At 37.2% G+C, this 25,905-nt stretch overlaps 1 protein-coding gene across 10 annotated transcripts in view; it reads right to left on the bottom strand.

The window, feature by feature from the left end:
• LOC306870873 (nuclear receptor corepressor 1-like) overlaps nucleotides 1–25,905 on the bottom strand; it is a 99,515-nt gene that overhangs the window by 39,249 nt on the left and 34,361 nt on the right. For all 10 annotated transcript variants that reach the window (XM_079418344.1, XM_079418346.1, XM_079418351.1 and 7 more), the window contains exons 10-17: nucleotides 25,286–25,458; nucleotides 19,181–19,271; nucleotides 17,863–18,041; nucleotides 17,717–17,771; nucleotides 17,397–17,498; nucleotides 4,855–4,973; nucleotides 4,005–4,195; nucleotides 2,907–3,005 (exon numbers count right to left, since the gene is read on the bottom strand). In XM_079418344.1, the coding sequence (XP_079274470.1) occupies nucleotides 2,907–3,005; nucleotides 4,005–4,195; nucleotides 4,855–4,973; nucleotides 17,397–17,498; nucleotides 17,717–17,771; nucleotides 17,863–18,041; nucleotides 19,181–19,271; nucleotides 25,286–25,458 (1,009 nt within the window). The remainder of the gene's footprint in view (nucleotides 1–2,906; nucleotides 3,006–4,004; nucleotides 4,196–4,854; nucleotides 4,974–17,396; nucleotides 17,499–17,716; nucleotides 17,772–17,862; nucleotides 18,042–19,180; nucleotides 19,272–25,285; nucleotides 25,459–25,905) is intronic.

Here is a 25,905-nt window from a genome sequence, read left to right as displayed (position 1 = left end):
TATGGCTCTTGAGCGCTGGTTTATAACTTTAAACTTACTTCAAAGACAGAGAATGATAAGATAAAGCACAGACAAGATTTTTCAGGTGAGACGGGCAGACTCCCTTTGGGCGTGCGAGGGCTTCAGGTTTAAAGGGAAAGTTCACCCAAAAATGAAAATTCTAACATTAATTACTCACCCCGCATGTAGTTGAAACCCGTCAGACTTTTGTTCATCTTCAGAACACAAATTAAGATATTTTTGATGAAATCCGAGAGCTTTCTGACCCTCCATAGACAGAAAAGCAACCGACATGTTCAATTATGGATGTAACGGTATGAACATTTCTTATCACGATTATAGTGACCAAAATTATCACAGTTATCAGTATTATCACGGTATTGTTAAAATGTGCTGGAGATATTCAAAAAGTACTGTCACATAAATCACTTCAAGTTTTATACTTAAACCAACAAACAGCAAATAAAATGACTTTGTTTGCATAATCACTAAAACAATAACATGACGAATGAGGTCTGGATTTTAAATGACAACTTGACTGACACCAGTTTAATAGCATGTTCAAATAAATAATGTAAATGTTCAAATAAAGCTTTGAAAAAGTTTCATATAAAGGTAAACCTCACATTTCAGCCTTTAAAGAAAAGTCAAAATGACAATTGATTAAATGATTATATGTATTTTATCTGCTCCATAAATAATTCTATATAGCTTATCTGAATTGTTTAAATGTGTAGAATCCACATAAGCTTGTTTTTCATCAACCGGTTAAAATTTACAGCAGGACATGCAAATTTGGTCTGTTTTTTGGCCAGACAGAAACTGCTCACAGGCTGAATGTAAATAAGTGTCTGTAAATCCACTCTCTGACAGCAGGTGGCGCTTTATACCGAAAAGCTGAATTACAGTTGATCCCCGTGAGCTCCGCGAACAAAGCATTATTGCGAATAAGAACACTTCCTTTAGGTATTACATGGAGCGAAGATGAAAACAAAATGCCATCGAATCATTTCTGAAGACAGTCAGATCCTTCAGAGGTACATTCATATAATTAATTCATTGATATATTCATTTGTATAATTCCCTCAGCACTCTTTTAAAACCGCCCAGCTTTTCCGTCCTATTTTCACTCAAAACTAAACTACTCTGCTGCCGTGCGCACGTGAGACTGTTACTTAAAACTGCTTTATGCTGGACAGTATTTATTTATTGTGAGTTGTTCAGATCGCGGTAATCGAATACGGTTTTAATGATAATTAAAATATGAAACGGTAATACTAACCGTGGGGAATTTAATCATGATTTACCGTCAAACCGGTAATCGTTACATCCCTATGTTCAAGGCCCATAAAGATAGTCAGGACATCATTAAAGTAGTCCATGTGACATCAGTGGTTCAACTGTAATTTTATGAAGCTATGACAATATTTTTGTGCGCTAAGAAAAGAAAAACAACTTTATTCAACAATTCTTCTCCTCCTCCTCCCGTCCTCCACCATTATCGAGAGTACCACGTCACATGCACATGCTGCTGCTGATGTAGAACAAGCATGCACTGCGCCTTGTTTACAAGCAGAGGAATGCATGAACAGGATGAGAAGAATTGTTGTCCTTTTTCTTTTCTTTGTGCACAAAAATGATTCTCGTAGCTTCTTAAAATTGAAGTTGAACCACCAGCCACACTGACTACTTCAATTATGTCCTTAATACCTTTCTGGGCCTTGAATGGTGTCAGATTCGTTGCCGTCTACACTAGTCAACATTTGAAGTGGATCAAAACCTTTCATCAAAGTTGTCCTAAAACCAAAATGCATTCTTGTCTTAGAACAACTTTGATTAACTTTTTTTGAACCACTTCAAATGCTGACTACTGTATGCAGGGGTCAGAAAGCTCTCAGAATTCATTAAGAATATCTTCATTTGTGTTCCAAAGATGAACAAAGGTCTTACGGGTTTGGAACGACATGAGGGTGAGTAATTAATGACAGAATTTTCGTTTTTGGTTGAACTAACCCTTTAATAGCTTTACTGGTCCAACAGATCATAATACAGAGGAAGGAGGTCAGACTGGACCCTGAAGTTTAGTCACCAGTTGTGCTTCAGCCTGTGGAGTACAGGCTGAAACACAACTGGTGACTAAACTTCAAGGTACGGCACGCTAATCAGCTACAATTTCTGACGTGGGCGCCAACTGCGTTCAGGGGTAAACGTAATGAACACTGTTTACAGAACAATGAGGTCTCTTAATTCATTTTAAATTGGCACCAAAAGCTAAATGAAACAATCAGGCCGTTCTTTCATTCCCCTTTTCGCTCTAATCAAACTCCTCCTGAGACTCGCCGCATTTACCTGCCTCTCATTATTGTCTCCATGGCGATCCCTCCACCCGCTGTCACCACGGCAACACAAACTCAGAGACCTTGAGTCTGGCGTTGGGTGGCAGGGAGAGGGACAAACAATCTCACAGAGAGAGTGTGAGAGAGAGAGACGGAGCAAAAGAGCAACAGCGAAGAGAGGGAACAAAAGTGTGCAAAGGGAATAAACAGTAAAATGAAGAGAAACCGCCTAGATGTCATAAGGGTGAAAGAAAAGAAGAGAAATAATGCTGATCTGTCAGCCTCAGGGATCAAATCCTCAGTATTTCTGTACAGCAGCCCTGCGATCATGAAAGCATTTGAAGCAAACACCACTAACACACATGTATACCACGCTGCGGCCAGAGAAAGCAGCAAACTAGGTGACTTTCAGGCTTTGTAATGAGGTCACAGAGGAACCGCTCACAGACTGACCACACGATCAGCAGACAGACATCACAGCACAGATGCACCTTTTTGAGAGGTGAGAAAGTGAGCTATTTGAACAGAAAGAGAGAGGGAAAGTATGTGGGGAAAAAGGGTAGTGCTTACCTCGTGTCTCTGTACTGGCTGCAGGAGAGGGTTTTGCAGGCTCTCGTGCTGGTTTCTGCACCGGCTCAGGTTTAGAGGGGGGTGTGGGCTCCGGCAGAACTAAGCAACACACAGAATAAACCATCATGACTTGGCCTCATTGTTGCTTGTGTACGTACCCTATTATTGGGAAGTTGGATGCATAAGAAGCAAATCAGTTTGCTCGGACTAATCATTCAAAAAATACACCAAAAAAAATAAAAATAAAATAAAATAAAAAAAATAAATAAAAAAATAAAATCGCTCTTATTTGTTCTAATAGTTCAATTTGTTCTAATCGCTCAAATAGTTCTCATTTGCTCCCCAGTTGTTATTTTACATTTCAGTTTGTGAAGCTTTGACTGAATGAAAATTAAGTCTATGATTTAAAAAAAAAAAAAAAAAAGTTTGAATTTTTCTGCCAGTTCTCAGAAACTCAACATTTTAATTGCTAATTTTGTGTGCCTTAAAAATGTATTTATAATTTTCATTTGATGTTCATTTTCTTTTATAATTTTTTTCTCTCTTTTCTTTCTTAAAATAATTTAAAAGAACAATGTATTAGGTTATAGATTTGCAAAAATTGCTCAAAAGAAATGTAAAATTTTAGGTTTACAATATTAATTTTAAAGTTTGGTCACAGTATTTTAAGGTCCAATTCTCGCTATTAATAAACCTTTAAATATGACTTTGGCCTCAGTAAACTCCTGACTTGCTGCTTATTAATAGTTAGTAAGGTAGTTGTTTAGTTTAGGTATTGGATAGGATTAGGGATGTAGAAATATGGTCATGCAGAATATGTGCTTTATAAGTACTAATAAACAGGCAATATGTCAATGCTAATAACCAACTATTTAATAGTGAGCATTGGTCCCTATACTAAAGTGTTACCTAAAATGTTTTTTTTTTTAAATTTCATTTCTATTCATCAAAGAATCCAGACAAAAAGGAATTTACACAAATATTAAGCAGCACCACTGTTTTTTGAAAAGCTTACGTAAAATGAATGGCAATAATATTTAATGAAAACCAAATGTTTAAGCTTGCAAGGCATACAAACACATGCTCAACAAAGGTTACCTGGTTCAGGTGGCGGTTGAGGTGGTTCCTCTGCCACCACAGATGCAGCTTCATTATTAGCCATGGAGCGGGTGGTGATGCGGCCCTTGCGGCGTCCCTGGCTGTTGGCGGTCTTTCGGCCGCGTGGCGTGCTTTGCTCCTTACCCTCTTCCTCCTCTCCCTCACACTTCTCTTTATCTTTACTGATGTCCCTGCGGAGGCAAAGGTGAACTCAATTCAAACATCTATTCAGACGGTCAGAGCGAGCAGTACACAGAGTCACAAATGCAGATACTGTGAATGCTGTATCTGTGAGTTTCTCACCTGCTATGATGTATTAGTCTTCCATAACAGGAGCTCACACAGATCTCAAAACCACTTCTGTACTGTTTTGTGTGTTCACAGAAAAGTCAAAAATCCCAGTTTTTTCATAATTAATTCTACTTTTTGTTTTTGGTAGTGACATAACAGGTCCAGAGAAAAGCACGCAGTCTCCTCCAAACCAAATGAGTTAATGAGGTTAATCTTAAGCCCCTGTTACAATAAGGCTCACCTCACAGAAAACAGATCATCTCACCTACTTTAAACCACTGCACACTTACTAAGAGAGCAACGAAACGCATCTATCCGTTATTTGGGCGGTTTGCATAAAAAGGTTCTCAAACTTTTCAAACATTTGGAGAACACTGCATTTTCAAGACTGAATCTTGCATTCTTTATCAACAGAACAATAAATGTGCTGCTGTCACTCAAATTTTCAGTGTGTATGTGCCCTTCAACATTTCACAGTGGGATTGCAGCAAAAAGGCAAATTGAGGCCAGTTCATCACAACTAAGGAAAACAGTAGGAAAACAAAAACATTGGACTTACTTTGAGTCCTCTTTTTCATCTTTCTCCTCCTCTTCCTTCTCCTCGTCCTCTTTCTTCTCCGATTTCTCCTCTTCGTTCTTGTCGTCTGTCTTGTCTTCCTGTGACGGTCGTGTAATCGGCTTTAAAAGGAAAAGAATCACAATAAAAGAAGCATTTAGACAGCTGACCTTTTCAAGAGCCCAGACATGTGACCAGGTTCCCATCACAGGAATAATCGGCAGTTCACCTTAAATTGTGTCAGCCCAGCTATGAAGAAAAAGGAATGCTTATATACCAAACACCAAATGGGCAATATGATGAAATATGATTCTAAAAAATATTTCAATCAAAGTGAATATTTCAGCTACATTTATTAAGCTTGCCTTTTTTGTGCAGATCATGTCAAGGCAAATTCACATTGCACAGACAAACGCCAACAAACAAGTTGGCTGTTGGATTTAGAATTTTATTAAAAATAACTGTTGTCAGTTGGGGCAGTGTCATGTTCACACTGCCCCAACAAACACCAACAAACTTCGGGTCACAGAGAGTCAAGTAACACCGCGTCTACACCGGACGCAACAGTTGTCGCATCGCGCCGCATCCAGTGTAGACAGCGTCACTTATCAATAGAACCGCTTTTGTATTTTGTCACGTCGCACCGCGCTGCTCGCGTCTGGTGTTGGTGTAAATCTGATTGGGGACGAAACTGATGATCCTGTAACCACAAAATCAAAATGTTACAGTTATTAATGTCTTTGCGTGTCATTCTTCGCCTGAAAAGACGGCAAATAAAACGAAAGAGGCCGTAGGTGAAGCACACTTTAAGTGAAATATGCGCATCGTCATGGAAACGGTTCGTGACCACGTCAGAGTTTGTTGTAGTTTGTTGGAAAACCCTTTCAAACTGCTCAGACATTCCACGACCCAACAAATGCCAATTTAGCATGTTCAGTTGGGTGAAAACAAACTCCAACCAATGCCAACAGGGTAACACACTGATCCAACAAACTCCAACAGACTAGTTTGTTGGTGTTTGTTGGCGTTTGTCTGTGCAGTGTGAATTGGCCTTTATAAGAATTAGGGGTGTGCTCAAAATATTGATTCTTAGATACATACCGATATAATAAAAAAAGATACAGTATCGATATTCTAGCCCTTAGTATCGATACTCCGCCCAGCCATTAGGGGGCGCAGTGGCGCTCGCGAGTTTCAAAAAACTCATGGAAAATGTTAAAGCAAGATGTAGCATTTAAGTGATTTCATAGTGAAATATGTTATGGCAGTACATGGTGTCACAAAAAAGAATTATAAGAAGATTTAATAAGAAGTTAAGAATAATAAGAAGAAGATTTTGTGCTTGTGTGAGCTCAGACTGTACCCTTGGAAAGTTAAATGTTGACTTGTGGTAATTTCCAGATTAATACAGTTTGTGTACAATTAATCAGAGCACTTAAAGTTGCAAATATTTAAGCAAAATGCACTTTGTTATAATGCACTTTTGTCTTCAATAAATTGAAGAAAAATGCAGAGTTCTGTTTGTTGAGTAAATGTGTTCAGCATTAACTAATTGGCTCTGGCCCATGTATTTTTATTGAATCGTATCGAATCGTGTCACATTGTATCAAATCGTATCGAGACAGCTCTGTATCGAGGTACGTATCGAATCGTGACCTGTGTATCGAGGCATGTATCGTATCGCCAGGTTCTCCAAGGTATACAGCCCTAATAAGAATGCCTTCTTGACTAGAGTCAGACTGCCATTTCCTTAGCTTGGAAACTTTGTCAAACTTTTGGGAGGACCCGAGTTTCCTACATTTCACTGTTTGCCACTGTGACAGAGCCCACAAAACGGATCTCACTTCAGTTTAAAGCCAGACAGCAAACTGAAATGCATGCTCCAAATCATTCCTGCTCTGGACTGAATCAGACAAAATTCCTGTCTGGTTACTGATGATTTATCTCTGTCTCTTCCTTACTTTTTTCCATTAAAAAGGGGGAAAAAAACCCATTTCACACACATTCAATTATCACATCCTTTCAGGCCTACTTTCCTAACAAAGAAAGTAAAAAGCATTGCAATTCTACCATTTTTCATATGAACTGACAACAGAAAGTTAAAAAACAAATCTGAATAATGAAGTCAGATTCACTGTACAAACTAGTTGGGACTGCATTACAAGAACAAAGTAACCTGGCCTTGCTAGTTCTAAGAAATGTAGCTTTCCATAATCAATGGTGCTAATTTTTTTTTGCCTTTTGAAACCTTATCTGATCTTCAGTGTGATGATAAGCACAGACCTCTTAAGATCTGATACATATGACAGAAACGCATAATGTGGGTCGAAGGGTCAAATATGTATGATTGGCATGACTGGAATGGCCAAACAGTATTTTAAAGTAGGCCAGACAAATAAACGCGCACAGCATACTATGATCTTAACATGTGTGAAGAAACCACATACCAGGACATAGATGTCACCAACAGAAAGAAAGGACCAAGAAGAGGTGGAAAAATATGAAGAGAGAAGAGGCACATGAACAAGTGAGAGAAAAGCTAAACAGAGCAAGTACTGGCCAATCAGAACAAAGTCCTGTACCTGGTGCCCACATGAACAGAGACTTGGGAAGCACCATCCACACACACAAAACACAATGAGCCCAATGTTTTATGCTCTTAGTGTAAGTTTAAAGAGTTTAAAAAGTGTTTCACATAGCAGCAGAATTCAGGACTGAAATCCATCTGTTTCCAATGTTCATGAACAAACATATACCACAGATCTGAATTTTCAGAATTGGGCCCTTTGTATCTGGAGTCACACATTTAATATAGGGCTGCTACTAACGACTATTTTTATTTCGATTAATCTAACGGCTAATTTTTCGATTAATCGACTAATCTAAACGACTAATTTCCCGCAAAAAAAATATCAACAATTTTACTTACAAATATTTTATTAAACCAAATGAAAGCTAAATTTCTATGAAATATTTTTTTAAAGCAAAAGTGAAGTGCAACAGAGTGCAAGAAACAAGTGTCCATCTCATAGTCCAAATCACTGAAATCAAAGACCAGTATTATAGCGTAATAATGACAACATATCCACGTGTTCTAGTCTAATAATAATACAATTATAATCAAACATTTTTTAAAGGAGTATTTACCAGAAATAATATTTACCAGAATTTATTTAGGTGAAAAATGTAAATGTGCAGTATTTCTGAAAAAATACTTTTTCTTAATATAAAATAAATTAATTGGAGATGCTTTTTATTATCAAAATTTAAATGGAACAACTAAAATGGAATCCAGAAAATAATGGAAAACAGAATTTGGTAAAGATAAAACTGTAAAACTCAATTAATTAGACAGGCTTTTTGATTCATAAAATTTAACAAAACTGAATTTGGAAATAAAACGGATTTCATAGGGCCCTATAATTATAATATATATATTTTTTGTGGTAATAAAAATGGATTTAAGTGAACAATAGCTTTTAAAATGACTTAAAGTACATATATAATAGCAATGATGCAATAATAATTAGTTCAAATATAGTATCAAAAGCAAGAAATGGTTTTATTGAACAAAACTGTTAAAATACATAATGTATTATGAACAAAAGAGCTAATGTAGATTACGCGTTACAACAAAGGCCTGCAGGGGCGCCGACGGCCTGATGATTGTTTTTACACATTACTGTTTAATATTGACCAAGCAGCATTTAATTCAAACGTACACTTAATCTTTAATATCTGGCCATTTCTTTAGGACAGAAATGCTATAGCCGCTGTAATTAAATGAATATGTGGACATCAAACCGTGCAAACTCAGAGTGAGGGTATGAGCTTTTATTTTGAAACCGCGATGTATTCTCCTGTGTTTGTGTAGATTTATAAATTATTTACCTTACAAATCTGATGAAATGGCGCGCGTGTTGCGTTCCCAGATGAACGTTATAATAAACCCAAACTCACAACATCATGCAGAGATGGAGTTCACATGTAAATGATAGGTTTCTGTGGAGCTACTGTGAACGGAGCCGCTGTGAGACGCACGTGCTTAACCTACACGCATGTAAACAATTAAAGAGCATGTACTGTGTTAGAACTGCATCGCATATAATTATTTAATTAAATCATAGCTTTTGTGAATTCACAATTATGCTTAATTATGATTTTTAAATGGGTTTAATATATCATGCAGCCTTGGAAAATAGTCTAATAATGTGTTTTATGGATTCTCGTCCGTGAAATGCGCCACTTCCGGTATTTTGCCAGTTAGTCGACGCGAACAAAATTAAGTCGACGATTTTTAATAATCAACTAGTTGCGACGAATCTACGAATCGCAACAGCCCTAATTTGATACAATAAATGCATGTCAATGACATGCACTACTGTTCAAAAAATTGGGGTTGGGTAAGATTTTTTCCATTTCAGAAATTAAAAACATTCTCATTACAGAAGAGATGTATTCAAGTAACAGTACAATTTTTTTAATTAATTAATTTGACAAAGAATGTTATGTTATTGAACCATATTTATCCAACAGGTGCAAACAACATTACACAGCATCAATAAAGTTGATACTATACCATAAAATATCTGAAGGGCAGCATAGTCAGTGCAGAAACTCAGAGATTTTAGGCTTATTAAGGTTTAGAAAAAGCAAATCTGATTTAACAAGATGTTTCACTTCCATTTAAACTTTCAAAACCATCTAAGCTTTACAATAAATCAATATTGAGAAGTATTAAGAAATTAAGTTTGCAATTTGAGTTTACTTGACAGCCTTCCAAACATCTTGTTATTAATGTTATCAGCATCTGCAAAGTAGGTGACGTTATAGTTTTTATAAACAGGAAGGGGGCTGGGTCAGTTCACACTGATGTACATTCACACAAATGTAGGTTACTCATAAAAAACGGTTTATGTTTTAAAACAAAGCTAAATTACCTAAATACTAAATATTTAGGTTTCTAATGTGAACATAGCCACCATCTAGAGCAGCATTTCATATGCAGGCTGACAGACAATTAAGTTAAAATGTAAGTGCAAGCAGTAACTGTAAAACGAAAAATGCCTCCTTTAGACTAACATTAGTCTAAGTGCAGGACTGCAGTTGGTGGAGAGGGTCTTTTTTCCTTCGTTTGATGAGGGAGCCAGTGTGCTAATGGCCCAAGGTTCTTTATCATGGTTGTTGGTGTGGACAGAGGAACTGGAGCCCCTCCTCCTGTTCGGTCTGTTCCACGAAAGAGAAGCAAAGCACTGGAACAAGCAGGGCTCAGCCAACACAAACAAGCTGTGTAGCTGCCAGATGGGACCCAAAAAAAAAAAAAAAGTCAGAACCTCTGCCACAGAGACGTGGAGAACAAATAAGGGGGGGAAGGGAAACTGACATAATTCAGGTCAAAACAAAAATAAAAATGTCAGAGAAAGGAGCCAACACATGAAAGACATGTAGCAAGCATGGAGCGGAAGCAAGATTGATCATTCATTCTCTAGGCTGAAGTGCAGGAAGAGGATGTGCTCGTTCCAGTGCTCTCTTCCAGTTATAGCACATCGACAAACTGACGCATAGATCACAATAAAAGCCCATTTCTGCCATTCAAAACTCAGTTTACAATGACTTTACATTCCATCTAAGGACTTTCTTTACAGGCCACGTCTGTTTTTTTTTTTTTAACTTATATGGGAATGATGATTTACTTCATTATAAACTTATAAACAAAGCAGTGCTGTTATCGTTAAACTATTTAACCAAAAAATATTTAACAAATTAAACTGAAATTTAGCGATGTTGCTTTAGATAAAAAATATTTAAGTTGCTCTACTAAAATCACTAAAACTGATAAAACCAATAACTAATAAAACAACTAGGTGATGTCATAATAAACGCGTTAACGAAGACAATGAATTTTTCCACTGCAACAGCGTTAAAAATATTTAACAAAGTTAACGCAGGGGGCAGAGCTAGATTTAGCCACTCCACTCACAACTGCTGTCTCTTTTTCCTTGACAAGACTTTCATTTATTTAGACTCGGAATGGGAGACTTTTCAGATGCACACTCCACTTCACCTCAGCAACAGGTGTCAAGCGAGTATGGAAATGATACAGGTGACGAGGCAGCTTCAGTAGAACATCAGTAAGCTGTGGTCAGATGAAATGTTACCAGGTCATGTGTCCGTAAAAACGAATCTTCCTGTCCTGTCAGCCGATATACTGTGCTCTTGTGCGTGCTCTCATGTTCAGCAGTGGCCGATTTTAAAGTAACAGCTGCCAAATAACCTAATAATTCAGCTGCTGTGATGTCTGCTAATAAAAGAACAAAAGAAATGAGGAAATCAATAACTTCTGTAGCTTTAAGGATTCATCTATATTTAATTTTGTGTTTGATAACTTATTCAAAATTGTTAAAATCAAAAAATAAGTAAAAAAAAAAAATTATATATTATATATATATATTATATATATATATATATATATATATATATATATATATATATATATATATATACACATACACACACACACACACACACACTATAATAGTATATAATATTACAATAACACTAGTATAGAGTAACTTCAGTTCATGTGCTACTTGAGAATTCAAGTCCTGATGAAAAGGCATGATTTGTTTCATTCATCTGTTCACTATTTCACTGTGCAAATGAACAGGTTTACACAAAGCAGGAGGAGGTTGTCTTCTTTGACCAATTTTACTTTAACTCTCAGAGTGTTACTTCAACTTTTACTTAAACCCTGAAGCAAAACTGCAGTAGCTGTTTAAAGCCATTATTTTACTAAATAAAAAACTATATCACAGCAACTCACAAATCAACAATTTTGGCTGGACCACATTTACAACTAGAATCTCCAAGCATGCCACAAGAAGTCACAAAACATGGTCACTGCTTTCTTACATCATTGCTAACTGTTTGGGATCAAATACTGAAAATATTTTCTAAATTATTGATGTAGCTTAAAGAAACGTTACAGTGTGTAAGAGCTCTGAGATGAAAATACTGGTGTTTCAGCCTTCTAGCATACAGAAGGTTCTTTCTAAAGGAAAATATGCATCTAAACAGTTTCAGATAATATACCGGGTGTCAGTTAGGTGTAGAAATATGCCAGAATCAGAAAAAGAGGGCAGATCTCCTAAAGGTAGGGAAATTATACATTTTCAGAATCGATTACTTGGGAGTCAACAAATCGGTCTTTAGGAAGAATGTAATTAGGCTGGTTTAGGTTTCATATTAGGGACATTTTCTTAAGACACCTTGTTTTCAAAAACAGCTGAAGCTCATTGGAAAGCAGAATGTGGGATATCCATGGCTTTTATAACCAGTTACTAACAACACTTGCACACTTAGCACATACAACAGCTTATTACAGGCTTTATGACTGTAAATGTTTTCACAAGCTACATCAACAGACAGGATTTTTCTTTTCTTTTTAAGCAGGATGAATCTTTTCAAGGGAGAGGAAGAAATGATTAAAAATTAATCTACCGTCAATATTAATAAACTTTAGCTTTACAGCTTTCAGTGAACCTTTGGACACACTTCATTTTGTATCTGTAGGTGAAGCAGTGGTTAACACAACCTGCACTACAAATAATTACTGCAAAATTCTCCATATGGTTCAGATCACAAAATATTGTTAAAACATTTTTTCAATTCCCAGCAAAATAAAAGTGACTTAATATATGGTGACAAATGTGAAGAGTGGAAAAGAGGCTGATTGCGTTATAAATGACTTTGAATTAACATGGGCAGTGAAAGATGCAACTCTATCACATGGAAAGTTCAGTAAAAATAGTACCATGACTTTCTAAACCAAGTGAAGTAACAGGAAAGATGGTCACAAGCTGCTGCTGAAGCTCAGATAAACCAATCAAGAAAAGGAGCGAGAGGAGACCAGGCCCAAGAAAAACCTAACTTGAAAAAATTGAGCGTCAACAACTCTAGCAGATTGCAAAAAAATAAAAACATACATAAAAAATACACATCTATTTGGATTAGGTTTGATTCATAAAATCCTAAAATTAATCTTTTAAATCTATGCCTTTATTTTATTTTCAAGTAGAACTTTGCTCGAATTTATTAGCAGCACCCCTCCCATCCTGTAGATGTCACCAAGTCAATAGCACATCCAAGCTAATCACCGCAGCACACATCTTACGTACATGGTATGATGACAGTAACTGATAATGATTATTAGTTTAAATTATAATAATAATAATAATAATTAAACATAATCCCGAAAAACTACAATAATAACAACAACAACAACAATACTATTAACCACAAACAAAATAAATAAATGTCATTTTATATATAATAAATGCATAAATAAATAAGCAAACAAACCTTAAACATGGCTAGCGCCTCTAACCAAACACAAAAATGTAGCTCTACAAACCTCTACAATCAATCACAACAGCCTCCAAAAGCACACAAAAACTACTCCACATCCACTCATTCATACAGTAACGTTACCTTCATCTATGTTTATCTGCCCCTCATGAGTGTCCTTTTTTATGCCACTGTATATCCCAGAATGCAGTGGCGCCGAGGCCAGAGTTAGTGACAGGAACAGGCTGAGCAGGAGAGCGCGCCTCGGGCTGCCTGACAGCGGTATTGTGCTGGAACAGATCCTCAGCAGCGAGACCCGGCTCGCAGATCAATGGCGCATATTCTAAGAAAGCATGCCACGGGGTTGTTTGAGCCTGCTAAAGAAGCGGCGGCATCTCCATCTTACTCGCACACAAAAATGTGTGCGAGCGCTAGCTAATCTTGGTGCTAGGGTCAACCCAGGTAATCCCCACAGGGTGGAGGGGAGAGGAGACTGACCGATCTTAACCCAGCCCCGTCAGGATTTTGATTGGCACAGCAAGCTGCTCCACAACTTTCTCACTGGTGTTGGTACAAACGGCGCATACCACTGCGCAGCTAAGGAGGGGTGTCTCGCGTACACACACATTCTCCAACCCTCCCTCTTTCTCCGAAAAACCTCTAGAGGGACGGAAGAACACACGGACTGCCAGTTTAAGAAGGAAAAAAAAGTTTGTTCTTCCCGTTTATGCATATTTTTCTGGCTTGTTCTCTCGCTCGCTTTCTCTAAAACATTCTCAGGGGACTCTGGGAACAGAAAGCTTGAGCAGAAGTTTGTTTGGAACAGCGTTCAGTACTCCACGTGAGCTGAACTCGACTGACAAACACTTTTATGGGTCTCTAATGTGGAGCAGGGTCATACACTCCACCCACACACAGGCAAGCTTGGTTAACAGACTATACTCCACACATACACACAGAGCGGTTTAAAGATAAGATAAAAACTGAACCTGCTTGTCCTCTCTTTTTAATCAGTACATGAACATTAGAATCACAACAGGTGGTGGAGGAAACCAAGACTACACTGCATATATCCAGGTAGCTAAAGAGACACCAGGAAACACTTACAGCCACATATGCAAACAAAAACAGCTGCGCATACGCCTGCTTGCTGAAAGCGCCTGGGGCTACTGGGGGCTGAAGGGTCAGGCAGCGTGAGTGTGTGGAACAGATCAGATCAACTCCTCATTACTGCAGCTCAACTCCTGACTCAAAGACACATACTTTGAATGACCAGCAGCCTCAGCTTGTGATCTGCATGGCAGCGGTGCTCACAGAAGTCCTCTGTTGAACACACTCTTATCCAGCGCAGTCTGCACTGTTTAGATTGAAGCATAGCTGTCATTAATGTTGATTCCGAACAGCAGCTGCTCACACACAGGCGACAGAGGGCTAATCGAGTTAGACCAGCTGTGTAGATGCTCATCTCATATGCATTATAATATCCAAGATATATCATATGTACATCAAGCAGTGCTTGTTAATTTAGTTTTTCTGCCATTTGCCAAATGTTAAACATTTGCTCATAACCCAATATTTTTTTGGAAAAATAATTTATGGGATATTGTTCGTTAAACTAGATGGCCAGACTGCAATACCATAATACCAGTGTCTATAGTATTTCACATATTGCGAAAGCAGAACACACAAGTAGTAAGACTACAAGAGCTTTTTTCTTGTGGTATCAATGTCACCTTAAAATAATGACCATTACATTATTTTACTGAGCAATTAAATGATAGCGCAAGTTTGTTGGTCAAACAAAATGTTGTTATAAATTAATGAATAGAACTTTTTATTTCCACAGGCTTACATCTCTCAGTCCTTAAATCTTTATTAAAGGGATAGTTCACCCAAAAATGTTCTCACTCTGATGTTGTTCCAAACTTGTATGTTCTGTGGAACACTAAAGATATTTTGAAGAATGTTGGTATAAAATATATATTTTTTAATCTTTTGATTCACAGAAAAAAAGTCATGCAGGTTTGAAATTACATAAAAGTGAGTAAATGATAACAGATGCTGCATTTCTGGTTGAACTGTCCCTTTACCTTCCTTTGTACGTGTTTTGTCAAGTCCAGGTTGGTATAAACCAATAAAAACTTTTATTTTGAATCACAATTAATCGTTCAACAGCACTAGTTTATTTAGATGAGATCTACATAATGGAATGACATAAATCTACATTATTAACCATGCCCCTAAATTCATTATCCATCTCTCGTCGTTTACTCAATTTATACCTTTTCTTTCACCATTACAGTTGAATGATGAAACAGACCAAATATTCAGAAACAAAACACAGGTGTAATGTCCAACTATGTTTGCTGTCTTAAAGGTAAAAGGATACACTGCATTAGCAATGCATTTTACTTCCATAACAGACGATTAGTCTCCTCACAACAAATACAAACTTTTTGACTAGGACATGGAAGCTGAAGGTCTATGTGACAAACCGAAAAAAGGTGGAGGAACACTAACAAAATAAATGGGGTTTCAATTTCATGTTTACTTCATCATCTATGCATGCAGCAATCAGATGACCACCTTGCTTGGGTGTCATGGGCAGATTTCCTGCTCCTAAAACACTGTGCTTGAGCAAGTATGCAAATGAAAATAAGAAGCCTCAGATACTATGCTCCAACAGCTTTAAAGTTGGAGTTTGAAACTCTCATGTTCGCTTCTTTTCCCTCTGTGGTCCCTGACTACAGCATGGAGCCTCTCGGCTGTGCCAAACAGATAAAACAGATTCCTGGAAAGCTGCGAAGCCCTCCATAAATTAGAGAGAGACTCTCAAAGCACAGATGCATTTTCGCACGCGTGCACATAGTATGAGTTCTTATAAGACATCGTCAACAGCACACAAAAACAACCACAAAACACACCCTCTCATAAAAAAAGAAAAAGCAGAACCTCACATTAAGCATGATTCAAACACACCCCCCTCATAAAAAAAAGTCAAAACAGAGCCATTTAAAAGCACACGCTTTCTCAGACTGAGATGCAGATGTTGTAACAGTGCATACTGAACACTAAGGGGCTTCTTGAGTACTAAAACTTAATAGCTTGCAAACAAGCAGAAAGACGGTTTTGAGTTTAAATTGTGTGGGGATGAGTTGAATTTGCATTCATTATTATGATTGCAATTTTGCATTATCTGTCCCAAAAAAAAAAAAAAAATTTAGTTTGTAGCTGCTAATATTGACAATATGCATTCAGTATTGTCATTTAGTGCTTACTTTGTTAATACACTACTGTTTAAAAGTTTGGGGTCTTAACACTTAAATGTTTAATAAATGCGAAATGTTTTTCAAAGAAGTCTCGTGCTCACACCAAGGCTACATCTATTTGATCGTAAATAAAATAACGTGGATACAGAGTTGGACTTGTAGCCCGAAGGTCGTGGGTTCGAGTCTCAGATCCGGCAGGGATTGTAGGTGGGGGGAGTGAATGTCCAGCGCTCTCTCCACCCTCAATACCACGACTGAGGTGAGACCCTTGAGCAAGGCACCAAACCCCCAACTGCTCCCCGGACGCCGCAGCATTGGCTGCCCACTGCTCCGGGTGTATGTTCACTACTGTGTGTGCACTTGGATGGGTTAAATGCAGAGCACAAATTCCGAGTATGGGTCACCCCATACTCCATCAGTGTCTAAGTTGGTGCTTAAGAAACATTTCTTATTATTATCAATGTTGAAAACAGCTGTGCTGCCACATACATTTTGTTCAGGATTTTTTTGATGAATATCAAGTTCAAAAGAAACTTTTGATCAGCAGTGTAAGTACAAACACATCGGCATTATTTTTAATTACATAATTATTAGTGGGTATTCACTGCACAACAACACAAACAATTACGCAAACAGCCTCTGCGAAAAGTCAATGCAAATGCGATCATTTTGGCATCACAATCACACACAAAAAAAAAACCCTTCAAAATCCTGATGCTGCTTAAAAACAAAGGTGATATTTAATAGCTTACTTTCACACTACTCTTACAATTCCTGCAGTATATAGTATGTATACCGTGCACAAATCTTCTGTAACCAGAGAACACCTGGATAACACACTTTGTCAAAATGTGCAAGAGAGCTTACTGTCATATCTATGCTTAGACTGAGAGACAAGTGCATAAGTGAAGAGAAAAAATAAATAAATACCTGATTCCTTCGTCGCCGATTCCCAAAATTTCGTCTGACAAGAGTTTTATAGTTCTGACTCTTCTTAGTCAAATAATAGTACAGCACACAATCAGACACACACTGCAGAGACAGAAAATATAAATACAGCTGCATCACTTGGGATTGAATTTGAAAAGAAAATATCATAATGCAATGAAAAAATGCTGTCTGTGGGTGGGGATCTGAGTCAGTAAAGCTGTTACAGTGCTTCAGTTCAAACAACCACTGATGAACATCCAGGGACATCCTGGGTGTGACAGCAGTCCACCATACTCGGAGTCACAAAACAGGAAACCCACCTTTCTCTCCAGAAATGAAGCGATGAACCCAAAGTTTTTTGGATGCTGCACAAACCTGTGTTACAGAAGAGACAAAGGTGAGAAAAAAACTGCAGCACATTTACACACACTCACTTGACATGCCAAAATAAGCCACTGTTACTCACTTTTCCTTGAAGATCTCCTTCTCGTGTTCGGTCCAGACATTCATAAACTGGCGGGATTTGTAGACCTTCATTGGGTCATCCATCAGACCGTTCATGTTGATAAACTTCACTCTCCGCTGTTCAGAATCGTACATCATGGGAGGAATGACAGACAACTGTCTCATCTGTTTCTCATTGTTCTGAGAGAGACAAAAAGGTGTCCAGGATGATTCTGCAGTGCTTGTTTACATTACTTTAGTCTCAGCCTCCGACAGCACACCCACAGGCCATTCACTGACCGTCTGATGCATACTGCACACAAACTTGCAATTTACGAATAATCACAACGCTCCAATCAGATTACTCTATTGCAACACCACTTCCAGGACTAGGAATAGTTTTTATCAGTCCTCCAGGAAACAAAATGACAGTTTTCACAGGATTTTCCCAGTAAATAGCATCAAATCTGTAATAGTTTTACATTTTTACTTTTACGAATTTAGCAGACGCTTTTATCCAAAGCGACTTACAAAAGGCAAGTAAAAGCAATTTGTCAAATAGGAAACAATATTTGAAGAGTTTATCTGCAAAAACGGATAACTCTGTTTTTTAAAATGTTCAAAAATCATGTTTTTTTATTATGCTATCATGTTTTTATTGTGTTTTATTATGTTAGTTAGCTAGTATTTTTTTGTTATTTTTTACCCAATCAAAATAACCCAACTGCAGTTTGACTGAGATTAACTGGCCTGCACAATGAAAAAACATGATTTTTGAAAATGGTTAAAAATGGTTGAACTCTTCATTTATAATATTGCTAGATTTGGAAACAAGCTAGAAAACAGTAAATGCAGCAATGATAGTAAATTAACATCCTCAATCCGAATTGTATTACCTGTGTTGTTTTCTCGTCTTTAAAATAATCAGTACTTATTTTTGGACTATTATCAATTATGATCACAAATCTATATACATTGCTGCTAGTTATTCAGTATTGTTTGGATGAGTATTTTAAGTGTCACTTTCAGGTAGGCCTGACATTAAAGAAAGCAAAAAGTATGGTTGGACTCTGTCCCCTCATTCCCTCTTTCATGTCTAAGTGGGTGATTCTTAATCAAAATAAACTGCAAAGTACATCAGATTTTATGCTGCATAATCTGGCTATTTGATGATAAAAAGACTGCAATGGCTCACAGGAAATAATAAAGTCTGATGTATGGGAGAAGGCCGGGGTGCATGAGCTCCTGAAGCGCTACAATTCTGGCTAATACACTTTCTGTACTTGGGGTAAAGTTTTTCTATATGGATCAGATTTCAGATATATAAACCAGTGGTTTACCTCCTGCTCTGAGAGGCCATCAATGATCTCGGATATCTCGTGTTCACTTCTTGCGATGGTGGCAGACAGGCCTGTCCCCCTCTGGCCCACCCTAAAGACAGGAACGATGAAGCATGGTTAGAGAAAGAGTTTGTCTGTTCCTGGCTTTGTTGTCTTCGTACCATGTAACAGCGCTTTCCCAAGCAAGCTACCAGATCAGAGTCCCACACCCTGTTTCTTCTCCCACAAAAAGCCTTTGAAGCAGTGGTTACAGCTATTGGCAAGATTCCTCCGGGTCTATTCATGAGCACTGGAGCTCTGAAGTTCTTTGGTTTAGAGACTCTTACAGCAACAATAGCTACATACTCTGGCTTGTCTAAACAATCAAGACAAGCAAACAGTGCTCACTGAAGTTGGATGGTTTGAGCTTAATGAACAGAACTACAGACGTGACTCCTGCAACGTTTATGAGGTGAACAAGAAAGACTAATTTAGGCAAAAGCGCAAATTGCCAGGTCTGAGACGGTCATGCAGAGGGTTAAGAAGTAAAATTATTCTTCAAAACTGAATCAGTTTTTTTAAACAGTGGTTATGGTATTATAACAATGGTATTTCACTTTTGCTAATGGTTTTCAAATGTGCACGTTTTTTTTTCTTACTTTTTTATTTTGGAAGAACAGCAGTCGATTATGTCTTAAGTGAACATTTGTGACCTGTGCTGGCAAAATGAATCACAATGAGCAAATTTTCAAAAATTAGTTATTTTTATTTTTTATATTCTTCATTAAAATACCTTCAAAATGATGTGATTTGTTGGAATTGGAGAAAAAAAAAATGACTGTGCTACATCCATTTGAAGTCGACGAAAGTCAGTTCTGAGAAAAATTGACGAAGTTTTCTGAAGGTTCCAAAGCAAAAACACTTAGCATAGCAACGTTGCATCTTTCCTCCAGTACCTTTCTTAATATTATTACTATATTAATAATCACAATATACAATACCCTCCATAAGTGTTGGAACAGTAAAGACAAAATTGCTCTGTTGGCTGTGGAGTCAAGACATTTGCAAATTTGATTGAAAGATGAATATGAGACAAAACTACAGAATGTCACATTTTATTATTAGCCGTTTCAACACATACATGAAACGAACAAGAACAGCACTTTTGGAGTTCATCCCACTCATTGATGTGAGCATAAGTATTGGGACAGTTGAACATAAGGCAGATATAAAAGATTAAAAGCTATTATTTAGTTGCAGATCCCTTGCGCACAATCACAGCAGTGAGTCTGTGACCCATAGACATCACCAGACTCTTGGTCTCATCCTTTGAAATACTTTTCCCAGCCTTTAATGCAGCCAATTCCAATTGTTGCTTGTTTTGGGCAGTTTCTGCCTTTACTCTCCTCTTCAACTGGTGAAATTCATGTTAAATCGGATTTAAATCTGGAGATTGACTTGGGCAATCTAAGACTTTACATTTCTTTGCCCTTATAAATTCCTTGACTGAACTGGCAGGGTGTTTTGGGTCATTGTCCTGATGCAATATGAAGCACTTCCCAATGAATCTGGTGGCATTTTCTTGAATATTGGTAGGCAAGATGGTTTTGTACTCTTCCAAATTCATTCTGCTACTGTCATCATACATTAAGTCATCAGTAAATTTGAGAGGGCCTGTTCCAGAGACAGCCATTCATGTCCATGCCGTGACACCACCTCCACCATGCTTTACAGATGTCCTGTATGCTTGGGATAATTTGCAGTTTTCTTCTTTTTCTCCACATTTTTGCTTTCCTGTCACTTAGATAACGGTTCATCTTTGTCTCATCGGTCCATAAACACAGTTCCAAAACTCTTCTGGCTCACCTTTGTGCTTTTTTGCAAACTCTAATCTTGCCTTTCTATTTTTGCTGCTGGTCAGAGGTTTGCATCTTGCTGTGTAGCATCTGTAATTCTGTGTCAAAGTCTCCTGAGGACAGTAGATTGTCAGAGCATCACCCCAGCTTTCTGCAAGTTGTTGATAATTTTACAGACATGTCTTTTAGGGTTCATTTTCACAGCTTTTATGATTTGTCTGTCATCAACTACTGTTGTTTTCTCAGCCGATCAGGTCGTTGTTGGTTGCTGGTGTCACTGGTGGTTTCCAAACTCTTGATTTCTCCATGCCCTTTATTTTTGCTATAGCTCTAATTGACTTCCGTTTTTCTTTTAGCATCCAAATTGCTTGCTTTTCTCTCAAAGTCAGCTCCCTCATCTTCATCCTGGTTTGTGTGCGTCATCATCGAATGCAAGATTCAGAATGCAGAAGTAATGGATATAACTGACACGACACAGTCCCTGCTTTTAATATCTGAAGAATTAATGCAACAGGACACAGCTGATCATTTAGAAAGACCTGTGAGGCAACTGTTCCAATACTTATGCTCACATCAGATAGGAGGATGAAACTCTAAAAGTGCTGATCTTCCTAGCTGGTAAAACATCTGTGTTGAATCACCCAATAATAAAACATGACATTCTGTAGTTTTGTCTCATATTCATCTTTTAATCATATTTGTAAATGTCTTGACTCCACAGCCAACAGAGCAATTTTGTCTTTACTGTTCCAATACTTTTGGAGGGCACTGTAGGTATTTTTTATTTTATCTTTGTTATTAAAAATAAGAACAGATGCAAAAATAACAATAACAGTAGAACAAATATAAGGAAACAAATAGTGCATTACTTTTTTCATTTTACATCTAAACAAAAGCATTCAAGCAAGAAAAAGAAATAATAAAAAAAATCCCTTTAGTGTTCATTACAAATAAATTGATTATTAAACCTACAAAAGCAGTTTAATCAAGAACAGTGAGTGATTCCCTCTTTTCTTTTATTGTTTGATTTACATTAAAGAGACAGACGGTCTATATATTAAGACCTACTGTACTGCACGGATCTAATATAAATGTTACAAATCAGATGTTTTTCCCCAACAGTTCCCCAAACATTCACTTAAAATATAACAGATTACGTTTGCATGAATAGCCTACTGATGTACTGTAATTCTGTGTATACAGTAAGTGCATGCATGAGGATCGCGCACTGGTGGAAGTGCCTTTATGTGCGCGATATGCCAGTCAGCGGCAGCGCGAGAAGAGAAAAAGGCAGAGAACGCACAAATAAAGATAATTTTAGATATTTAATTACTATTTGGAGCATTGGGATTGCTAGACGAGGGCTTAATTAACTAATTTTTGTGAAAACCTGAAATTAGACATTTTTCACTTTTTTTTTTTTTTTGGTCTGTAGCTCAAAATTAACCTGTGCACATTCCGACTGATTTTGCCAGTACTGGTCACATTTACAGATAAGCGGATGTGTATCAGTATATTTAGTCCATGCATTCGGCCTTAAAGTGACAACAGCTTAATATACCTGCTGCTGGCTGTGTCCTTGATGTTAATCAAAGAATAAAAGAAAGAGAGAAAAACTGAATAACGTTTGGGGATTTAATAAGAATTAATGTATATTTAAAGCATACAGAGAAGATTACCCAATGGGTCAATATCACTGTAGGGTGCCTTTTGGTGTCCTGTACATAAATACTTCATTTGCCTTGGCAACTTAACATAGAAATGACTATGAAAGGGTGTGTTACATTAGGCTATGTTTTTATATTCATAACAAAAGCATTACTTGGCTTTTTAGATATATTTCCTAGATTTTTTTTAGTTTTGTGTAAGAGGATGCATATTATTTTGCTATGTCCCCAGCACTGAATGAGAGTAGAATATATTCAAATCATAAAATTAAGCAAATTTGTTCTCTATTAATATTTTGTTCAACTCAATTTGAGTGTATTAATCATTTGGTAATAAAAACAATATTTTTATTTAATAAAAAAAGAGAAGAGTTTATCCATGTCCCTTGCATGGTGGGGATATTATCATATTGGGGAATCCGCCCCTTTAAAAAAAGGCCATCCCCTTTAGTGACATCAGGACAACAGATTTTTTGTCTCTTCAGTGGTGGGAATTTCAACGGATGAGGTGAGTAAGTTGTTGACTTTTCAATTGACAAATTTTCTTTGCCAAAGCTTAACATGTCTACTCTATCGCCATAAAATATGCCAAAAGTGATTAGAATCCAGTATTTTCAAAATATGTACGTTTAAATATACCAAATTCTCTTCAACAACCAGATTAACTATTTAGCTAGTCACACTTTGTTGTAAGCTAATATGCTAACTGAAGCTCAAAATGTCCACCCTGTCGGCCACTTAGACATGACAGGTTGGACACAGCATTCATTTGTAGATAATATGGCAATTTATAGAAATTTAATGTTGTAATTTATAGAAAGATCTGCTGTAGATAATATTTTGTCATTTATAAAAACAAAATCATTGCTCTTTCTCAGGACATGCCTCTGAGTGCAGCAAAAATGGCACGACAATGCAGAAAACGCCCGGATGCAAACCCGGAATGAAGAGAAGCATACCTTAAGAAAGAAAGGGAGAAATGGTTGAAAGATAGAGATACATGGAAGAAGAAATGTATTAATGAGCTCAGTGAGAGAGGAAAATGTGCTCAAAGGAAAAAATGGAGGGAGGCAAAGAAAGCTGCCAGAGCTAAAGCCAGGACAACAGTGGAGATGCAGACTCCTCACCCAACTTCAGAAAGCCCACCACAGCTTGGTCCCTCAAGTTTAGTATAAATGTAGAATGGAAATATATAAATGATGACACATAACTCTTAGCCAAATAATTTATTAATTATAGTCACCTATATAATACCCACGCATTAGAATTACAAAATAGGTTCCCTGGTTATAGTCGCATATTGAATACTAATATGCCAATTATATAATTAATGTGATTGAGAATGTAATTGTATTATTTGTTTGAAGTTAAATAAATGTTTCATTGTCATTTTTTGTCATGCTTTGGGTGTTCTGCTGTGTGTCTACCCTGTCATGTGCTGGTCCGCCCCGTCATCTTGATATTTTAAATAATAATTCAATCATATCTATATAATCCAGTGTGTTCAATAGCTAGGTGTTGGGACAATAACATGCAAACAAACAATTGCATCCAAATATCACAGTTTTCCCCAAATAAGAAAAAATACATGTGCGTATTGTATGGGTTTCTTTAAAAACACATGGTTTACATAAAATCTTTTATGTATTTATGATTTGAAGGCAAACAAATAACCCTGTTTAGGAAAGGGACATCATACCGTTCAGAAAATATAATTTTCATCTTAATATTGCAATGAAAACGTATTTAATAGTAATATTTATGTCCATGACAGGGTGGACATATCTTTATGGTTTATGCTTCAAATATTGGCCCATAATCATCTAAAAAAAAAAAAATGTGTGGGAGCTCAGCTACTATGATTCTTGAGTGTCTACTATTTATGACATGACAAAGCGAATGGGAAATTAAAACCAAAAAAGAGTATTGTGAGGGTTGAAAGGCACTCAATGGTGATATTGACCCAAATATCAGTCTTGAGCTGATTTGTTTTTAATTAGTGTCACTCACGCACTCATTCACTCACTGAATCAGTTGGAGCAGCTCTTGGCATATTCACTAAACTGCATTATTGCGTCATTATTGACATTTTTGTCAAGTAAAGTGTAGTAAAGAACTGTGGAATTCAGAATTAGTCAGTTCTTCAACTTTCATCTTTTGTTTAGGTAAGAGGCAGAAGGCAGAAAGCAACACTGGCAAAGTCTTGTGCAATAACAAATATATCTATAAACTGGCTACTTTGCTTGATCAAATTTTGTTTTATCAGCAAAACAGCAGTGTCTGTGTTTCTGGTTAATCAAGGTCAGCGGTATGTTATGTTCTTCTGTTCTGCTTTAGTGGTGTTCCAGAAAGAGTTCCCCATAATTCAGGGAAGCCCTTCAACCCCTGTACCAGGAACTATCACAGATTGACCTCTGACCATAGCACCTACGGGATCCTCAATGTTAATTGGCCAACTGCTGAGTCAGGACAGAACACAGTGCCTCAAGTGTTTACACAAGATGTTACATCACAACTGTGTCAGGGAAACGCAATACTGTTAAATGTGTGTGTATGACAGAGCATTCATTGGGTCATCATAGAACCTGGTGGGCCTGACTGACCTCTGGAAGCGTTCCTGTTGCTCGCGCTGTTTGCGGATTTCAGGAAACTGCCTCTCATAGTATTCACGTGTGCGGCTCTCCTTGGCTTTACGACGTGGGTTGTTTTCCATTCGCTCAACTTTTTTCTCCCACTCCGTCATCAGCTCATCATACCGCTGGCATATTTTCTGTTCCTAAGGCAACAACAGAAAACATTTTAGCAAAGTAAAACTAAATCAGCAGTGATTCTGAGCAATTATCCAAGTAAACAAAAAAATTATATTCACTTAATGTTTGTATTGCAATCCAATAGCAAAAAAACAAATATTAAACACAACTGACCAAAGCGTGAATTTTACTGATGGAACAACAAGAACTATTTAAATGAAATTTATCTGTTTATTACTTCTCAGTGTGACATATAAACCTGAAAGGACAGACAGAAAGAGAAAGACAATAATACAGTGAGCCAGAAACAGAGAATGAGCAAGAACAAAGAGGTTCAACAAGTGGAGTCTCAATCAAGACCTGCACAGAGAGACAAGTGCGCTTGTGTCTGTACTACGGAACACGCAGAACAAAAAACAGCTTGTTTTTCCTCTCTCTGAACAGTTAACCTTCCTCTTGGCTTTTGGCCATGT

The sequence above is a fragment of the Barbus barbus genome, assembly GCF_936440315.1.
Source record: "Barbus barbus genome assembly, chromosome: 6".
In the NCBI taxonomy this organism is placed as follows: domain Eukaryota; kingdom Metazoa; phylum Chordata; class Actinopteri; order Cypriniformes; family Cyprinidae; genus Barbus; species Barbus barbus.
The sequence above is the reverse complement of the archived record's forward strand: the minus strand, read 5'-3'. Positions and strand labels throughout refer to the sequence as shown.